The following is a 7,832-nucleotide window of genomic DNA, read 5'->3' on the forward strand; positions in this document are numbered from 1 at the left end:
GGGGCAGAAGAGCTGGGAGGAGGCAGAGATGGGCCAAGCACCCTAACGGGACAGGTGGGTTGAGAGATGTGAGTTGCAGGGAGGAATGAAATGTGCCAAAATCACCCCATGCGCCGTTTGCCGGAGCCACACGCGCATCCTCGCACAAGGAGTTGGGTCCACTCGTGCAAAAGGCACGGCACCCCCGCCACGTCGAAGCTCTGGAGCCCTGAGGGGAAGGACTTGGGGATGACGTTGAGAAGGACTTGGGGGTGATGGTTGAGAAGGACCTGGGGGTGATGGGTGAGAAGGAATTGGGGGTGACTTTGAGAAGGACCTGGGGGCGATGGTTGAGGAGGACCTGGGGGTGATGGTTGAGAAGGACTTGGGGGGTGATGGTTGAGGAGGACCTGGGGGTGATGGTTGAGAAGGACTTGGGGGTGACTTTGAGAAGGACCTGGGGGTGATGGTTGAGAAGGACTTGGGGGTGATGGTTGAGAAGGACTTGGGGGGTGATGGTTGAGAAGGACTTGGGGGTGATGGTTGAGAAGGAATTGGGGGTGACGGTTGAGAAGGACTTGGGGGTGACTTTGAGAAGGACCTGGGGGTGATGGTTGAGAAGGACTTGGGGGTGATGGTTGAGAAGGACTTAGGGACGATGGTTGAGAAGGACCTGGGGGCGATGGTTGAGAAGGACTTGGGGGTGATGGTTGAGAAGGACTTGGGGGTGACTTTGAGAAGGACCTGGGGGTGATGGTTGAGAAGGACTTGGGGGTGATGGTTGAGAAGGACTTAGGGACGATGGTTGAGAAGGACCTGGGGGTGATGGTTGAGAAGGACTTGGGGGTGATGGTTGAGAAGGACTTGGGGGTGACTTTGAGAAGGACCTGGGGGTGATGGTTGAGAAGGACTTGGGGGTGATGGTTGAGAAGGACTTGGGGCGATGGATGAGGAGAAGGGGATTCTGCGTCCAGCCCCCAACATCAGAAGGACACGGAGCTGTTGGAGCAGGTGTCCCTGCCCGTGGCAGGGGGTTGGAACTAGATGGTCTTTAAGGTCCCTTCCAACCCAAACCATTCTGTGATTCTATGATTAAGCCGTGGTTCAAAAATCCCCTGCGAGGTGGCGGGGGTTTAGTGTTTTATTTCCATCATCCCTTTCAATATGTATCTCACCTCTGCCCGGTGAGAGACGGGCCAGCTCGTTAAGCTGCAAATCTGGTGCTAATTGCCTGATCGGGAAGGTGAGTCATTCCCAAGCTGTTCCTTACTCATTCGACCGGGGGAACCAGCACCAGCCAAAACAAAATCCTGCCTTTTCGGTGCCGCCGGCGTGGGGCTGCAGGGTGGGCGAGCGAGCCGGGGGTGTCGGGGTAAGTCCCTTTCCAGCCAGGCTGGACTCTCGTGGGGGGATGCTCTGGGGTCTGGTGCCCCCCAAACCCACCTGGTCCTGGCGCAGGCTCAGGCAGAGCCTCCACGTACCCGCTCTGCTATAAAATATTCCCTCTCGTGGGTTATAAATAGTGGGAGATGCGACTGCGAGTGAAATTGCTTTTAATATAAAGTAATGAGAAGAGGAGGAACGCGGGCAGGAAATACGGCTGCTGCTGGATCAGCCGGGGTTTAACTCTGAAATTAAACAGCCTTGAGGGGATCCCAGGATAATAAAGGTGAATAAACGGCTCCGACTGGGCTCGGTGAAGGCGGAGCGTGGGCTGGCTGCTGCCTGGGGAGGCTGCGGGGAAGGTCCCGCTGTAGGGAAGGTCCTTCTGCCTGCATCCACCATCCTCAGGCTCCGTTGACTTCCAAGATCATGCTGGTCTTGCAAGCTCAGGGAGCACCTTGAGCAAACCAACTTCTTGTTTCCCATTTTGGGCTATTTTGATGCACCCCCTAAACTCCAACTGGAGCAACAATGTGCAGAAAAAACATTTGCAATGGTAGGGGAAGGGTTTGGGGGAGGTGGAGAGCAAAAGAGCATCTCATGAACGCTGGGGTGCCCAACATCAGAAGGACATGGACCAGTTGGTGTGAGTCCAGAGGAGGCCACGGAGATGCTCAGAGGGCTGGAGCCCCTCTGCTCTGGAGACAGGCTGAGAGAGCTGGGGCTGTTCAGGTGGAGAAGAGAAGGCTCCGGGGAGACCTTCTAGCACCTTCCAGCACCTGAAGGGGCTACAGGAAAGCTGGAGAGGGGCTTTTTACAAGGGCATGGAGTGATGGGACGAGGGGGAACGGTTTTAAACTGCAAGAGGGGAGATTGAGATGAGATATTGGGAAGAAATTCTTTGCTGTGAGGGTGGTGAGAGCCTGGCCCAGGTTGCCCAGAGAAGCTGTGGCTGCCCCCTCCCTGGCAGGGTTCAAGGGCAGGTTGGATGGGGCTTGGAGCAACCTGGTGTGGTGGAAGGTGTCCCTGCCCGTGGCAGGGGGTTGGAACTGGATGGTCTTTAGGGTCCCTTCCAACCCAAACCATTCGATGGTTCTGTGATTCTATGAAGGACCTGACGCCAAGAAATGAGCAGTTGAACCCGCTTAGGTCCCTTCTTCATCACGCTGGATCCAAGTGACAGCTGTGGAGCCTCCAGCTGCAGGAGGAGCGAAAGTGAAACGAAATAAAAGCCGGGCACTTGATGTGACAAGCCAGAAAATTTCGGATGGGGACAAAAAAGCAGCTGGAGGAAGCGAGGTCTTAATCACCTCAATCTGGAGATGGCTTCATTATTCTGTCTCTCATGGAAAAAATGTCTATTCAAGGGCTAGACAAAAGGAGCTGAGTCTAATCAGGAGCCAGTGTGGTGAGCCCGTGTTTCCCACACAAACAGCATCTTCCGAGATGAAAGAACAATTTACAAAACAAAGGCCCGGCGAGTCTCCCAACCGATAAAAAGTCCGACAATAGATATTTATCCACTAATGAACACACAAAACGGCCGTGAAGGGAATCTTAACGAGGAGCGAGGAGGTGAAATGCTGTCCGTGGCAGGAAATCTCAGCGCTTGGCTGCATCTGGAAGGAAGATGACGACTTCTTCTACGCTCCTGATCCCCTTCGGTGCCTCTGGAGAGGAGCGGAGCAACAAGTGTTAAAGAAACTGGGGAGAGAAGTGCTCCGGATTACAGCTGTCTCCTTCCCACCCAAATATTGCAAGCCCCTGCTGAGAAAATTAGTTGCCGTATAATTAACTCGGAATTATATCGGCAATAAATATGTAATTATATTTGTACTAGTAGGGGCGGCGTGCGGAATGGCGTGTAGGAAACGAAATGAACCAGCAAAAAGTCCATGAAATGCTGGTTGATGTTGGTTTTTTTTGAACTGATTTACCAGAAGACATGAAAGACGTGAAGACCATCCTTCAGCATCCCCATGGTTGGAGGGGGGAGAGCTGCTCCCGGGCTGCCAAGCCCAGGGCACGCGTGGTTCATGCAGTAATTCGGAGCCTGGGCAGGACCCACGCGTTGGTTGGGTGGTGGCAGAGCCCTGGTCGTGGGTGTCTGGACCATGGGTACGTGGAGGAAGCTGTGAGGAGTTTACGGTCCGGGGGACGAGGCAAAAGTGTCCTCTCCTTGCAAAAGTGGGATCCTGAGGGAGATGGACCCAAGTTCTCCAGGAACCTGCCCCGATGAGCCCTGCCTGGCTCATGGGATGGGCAACCCTTCAGCTTCGTGCTGGAGCCTTCCCCGTAGGAGTCATCCTCATGGAGTAAGCCCTGAAATCTGCAAGGAAACGGCTTTTTTGGCCTTCCCCTCCCTCCGTGTGCTGAGGGGAAATGGGAAAAGGGTAGGAAAGGGGATTGGATCTGTGAGAAAAGCTCTTTGCCGACAGAGATCGGGGCTTTCCTGGGCTCTGCTCCCCTTTCTTTAACCTCCCTCTGCTCCACACCCCTGTGTTTCAGGAGTTATTCCTCGCTGTGAGTTAATTAAGGAGTTGAGCCTGCTCTGAACCCATCAGGTGCCACATCTCACAGCTCTGGGAGCCTTCGGCATTAATTCAACCTGGAATGGAGACCCTTTTTTTTTTTGCTGGCAGGGAACCCCCCCCACAATCCTTCTCCACCCGGCTGGTGCGGAGGCGATGCTCTGAGCAGCGAAAGCGTTCGGGGGGGAGCAGGCAGCGAGCCTCAGCGGCCTCTCCTTGCTTTCACCCCCTCTTTTTGAAGGCAGAACCTTTCTGGGAAGCAATTCTCCGGTGCTGGTGAAAAATACGCTTTCATCTAACAACTGCCAGCCCCATCCATCCTGCGCTGACGCGAGCTGGGGACGGGAGAGGATGGATTGAGGGAGGTTTCGTGGCATGTTGCGTCTCTGTTTTGCGTGTAGCCTGGGGGCTTGCAGGCAGTTTTCAGGTATCCGAGGGATGCTCGTGGAAAAAAATAACGCGTGCATAAAGGCAATTCAGCATGGAAGGGGATTGAAGGACACAGGGAGGGAAGAGCCGGCCCTATGGACTGCAGGGACCCTCATAAATAATACACACACGTGTATAAAACAGAGAATCCTCGCCCCGAAGAGCTCACGGTTTTAATTACAGGCTGCCTAGAGGTAACGCGAGCGTGGAGGCTGCGTGTGTGTGTGCAAACACTGAGTCATGCCAGCGCCTTCCCTACTCAACAGGGAGAGGGATGAGTTTAGGTCTAAGCAGATCAGCTGCAGGCTGACAAGTTAAATACGTGGTTGTTAAAAAAAAAAACCCAACCCCGACGAGGAAGGTGGCTGCGGAGGGAGCGAGCGCCACTGCCAAACATCTGCCTGGGAAGCTCCGGCAGCTGCAGGGGTGAACGCTGGGGTTGGGATAACGGAGTGGAAAAAGGCTCGAGGTGATGGAGCGTGGGTGAAGGGGATGGGGCAGCCGGCAGCGCTCACCCCCCCGGCAGAGCCAGCACCGAGCTCCCAGGACCCAGAGCTCAGCGATGCCATCAATTACTTTTTTTTTTTGAGCTCTTTTCCTTGGGGAAATCAGGTTTGTGGCTCCCCCGTGCTCTGCCCCATCCCTGCTCTTTGCTTTCCGGGTTGCAGCTCAGGGCAAGGGGCAGCTCTGCCCAGTTTTTCCCCACCAGCATCCCCCAGAGCCACGCTGGTCACTGGGAGCTGCACCCCGAGACGCCAAGTGATGCTCCCCCCTCCCTAGAGCTCACCCCTCATCCCCAGCAAGCAACTGGCACGGAGCTGTCATCCACCCCCCCAAAAAATACCCCTCTGGTGCCCCAGCTCAGCCCAAAACCTGCTGGGGATGGTGCAGTGCAGACCCCAGCTCCCCATCCCTGCGCAGGAGGGGGGGACTTGTCTCACCCCCCCCCCCCCAAACGCATCAGGGACCCAGCTCCTGCTGTGGCGGCAGCTAATTTTAGAGCTGATTTATTAACATTTTAACTCGAAACGTGCATGAAATATTCAGGCGGCGTGACCGCGCCTTTGATGGCGAGGGAAGCCTTAAATATTTACGAGGCGCTTTGCAGTGTCGGTGGCAGGAGGCGTTTGTGTCTGACTCACAGCCCAACCCCACAACCTGAGCTCAGCTCATCTTCGCTGCGGCTTTCAGCTACGTCCCCCCCGTCCTTGGGGGGCTGGGTGGGGGGTCACCCCCTATTCTGCAGAGGGGAGGGAGATGGGGAGCTGCTTTTCTGCAGGAGGGTCTCTCCTAAGCTGCTTTTGCCATGGTGGGAGCAAAGTTCTTTCCCCTCTCTGTGCTCCCCCGTCCCTGCTGCTGGCCAGGGACAAAGCCCCAAGGTCAAGGCTGGTTTCACACCTGGGTTTAGGTGACCTGATGCACCAGCCAAATTCTCTTTATTTCCCATCTCAAGAGCACAGGTGCTCGAGCAGGTTAACAAAACCTTGCAAAAACTGTGAAAATCCCATACCCAACCCAGTTAGGAGAGGTGTTTAGACGGAGCCTAAGTTCTCCAGGCAGGGAGGACAGGCTGCAAAGCCCTTCTAGAAGAGCCTGTTAGAAGAACAACCTTCCCCTGGCTTGGAATGAACCAGCACCGTCTTCTGCTGTGCTGGGAGAATGGTTTGTACCTAAAGCCACGAGACTGAGGAGGTGTTGAGCAGAGTTTTTAAGGGTGTTACAAAGCTGAGCCTGTCAAACTGCGGCCAGAGAGAAGGTGAGGTTTGGTCCTGCCACGATTTGGGGCTCCCCATAGATTTTTTTAAGCCAAGTTTGGAGAGATACATCTCCAACATCCCCAGCATTGGAGCCACGAGGACACGGTGGTGGCAGGCAGTTCTGTGGTCAAGCAGCTGCTGGCTCGCTGGAGGAAGAGCTGCCGAACATCTCCTGGGAGGCGTAGGTCAGGTAGAGAAAACCATCCTCGTCCTTGTTGTCCTGGTACAGCTCCTGCATGGTGACGGCCATGTTCGGCAGCCCTTTGTTGTTCACCAGCAGGTAGAAGGTCTGGGAGGAGGCCAGGCAGAGCCGCGTCCTGCCGAGAGGAAGGCGAAGAAGGTGTGTAACTGGGGAGAAGGTGTGTAACTGGGGAGAAGGTGTGTAACTGGGGAGAAGGTGTGTAACTGGGGAGAAGGTGTGTAACTGGGGAGACTCCCTAGGGATGGCTCATCCATGGGGGCACGGTGCTGGTTCAGGTGTTTAATGGTTCCTCACAAAGGGATGGGGCTTCAGCATCACCTTCCTCTGGTGCCAACCACCCACCAGCACCCACAGGCATGAAGGGGGGTGCTAGGGCATGGCCAGCTGCTCCCCAAAACATCTCCAAGGGCCAACCCACCAGCCACAAGCTCTCACCTCCATCCATCTCAAACAGGAGATGTTGGTCCTGGGGAGGGATTTCAAGCAGAGCCCAGAGGACAAAGGTTTCAAGTCAGCGGCACCAGTGCTGCTCGTTTGCAGGGCTGCTAATCACCTACCCCTAATTAGCAATTCACCTGTGCTGTAGGTCCCCGGGGAGAAGAGCTAATTGCCAGAGGAACGCTGCCATGAGGCAACCCCATGCGTTGGCAAACAAAGGCTCTTTGCTAATTGCAAAGGCTTAATTGCTTTAGGCTAAGCCTAACCACTTGTCCAGTGGAGCAGCCAAAGTGGCTTCCAAGCCAAGCTCTTTCCCAGGACCAGTTGCATCTAGACTGGGTTTTTGCACTGGTCTGGGGCTGTGGACCCCCCCCCCACCTTGCCCCAGTCAAGCCCCCACTGTGTCATTAACCACTTACCGCAGGGTGACAGCAAACTGGGCCAGGGGCAGGTCCTGGGACACCAGAAATTTGGTCCTGGTCAAGGGGGGCAAGGTCTTTTCCTTCTGGTATCGCTCCACAACCACCTGCAGCAGGGAGGAGAAGTTGGGGGGGGACTCTGGGAGGCTTTGGGACCACTCTCGCAGGGGTACCCGGAGAAGCAGAGCTGTGGTCTTCATAGTTGAGCCCCAAAGTCTTTAGTGAAGAACCTCCCAGCTTTCAGCGTTGGTGGCCCCAAGGAGTGGGGAGCAGCACTCACCGGGATCTTGTTGGGGTATTTTATCCGGATCTCGGTCACTTCGTGCATCCTGGTGGCTGTGGAAGAGAAAAGAAGGAGCAATAAGCGCAGCCCCTCCCAGTGTCTCCGCTCCCCTCGTCCCCAGTAACGTACCAAGGCTTTTCCTTTGCTTGAACGGGCGAGAGCTGCAGTCGCCTGGGTGCATCTTCTGGGAGCAGAGCAGGCAGCTGGAGGAGCAGGGAGGATCTGTCCCACGAGCCCCGCCATGGGCAGCTGCTGCTGGCAGAGCTCCTAATATAGCCTCGTCCTGCCCCACCTGGGCTGGGGCTGGGCCGCTCAGCAGGGGGCTGGGCTCTGCTGGGGTGGAGAAGAGGAGGAGGAGGAAGAGGAAGAAGAACAAGAAGAAGACAAGAAGATGAAGAAAGAAGAAGAAGA

General features: G+C 55.6%; 1 protein-coding gene across 1 annotated transcript; it reads right to left on the minus strand.

The window, feature by feature from the left end:
* Nucleotides 1-6,206: 6,206 nt before the first annotated feature.
* Nucleotides 6,207-7,602, minus strand: LOC137675602 (microtubule-associated proteins 1A/1B light chain 3C-like). Its single transcript, XM_068421767.1, has 4 exons — nucleotides 7,551-7,602; nucleotides 7,419-7,474; nucleotides 7,139-7,245; nucleotides 6,207-6,396 (listed from the first exon to the last, which is right to left on the minus strand). Exons 1-4 carry the CDS (start codon nucleotides 7,600-7,602, stop codon nucleotides 6,207-6,209), a joined length of 405 nt encoding a protein of 134 aa, XP_068277868.1.
* Between the last annotated feature and the right edge of the window lie 230 nt (nucleotides 7,603-7,832).

The sequence above is a fragment of the Nyctibius grandis genome, chromosome 35 (genome assembly GCF_013368605.1).
Source record: "Nyctibius grandis isolate bNycGra1 chromosome 35, bNycGra1.pri, whole genome shotgun sequence".
Taxonomy (NCBI): Eukaryota; Metazoa; Chordata; class Aves; order Nyctibiiformes; family Nyctibiidae; genus Nyctibius; species Nyctibius grandis.

Bases quoted from the DNA above. Each gene is read 5' to 3' on its own strand.
- LOC137675602 (XM_068421767.1), bottom strand. From the start codon at position 7,602: ATGCACCCAGGCGACTGCAGCTCTCGCCCGTTCAAGCAAAGGAAAAGC. The intron at 7,475-7,550 runs GTACGTTACTGG...TCTCTTCCACAG, and splicing joins CAAGCAAAGGAAAAGCCTTG to CCACCAGGATGCACGAAGTG. The intron at 7,246-7,418 runs GTGAGTGCTGCT...TCCCTGCTGCAG, and splicing joins AATACCCCAACAAGATCCCG to GTGGTTGTGGAGCGATACCA.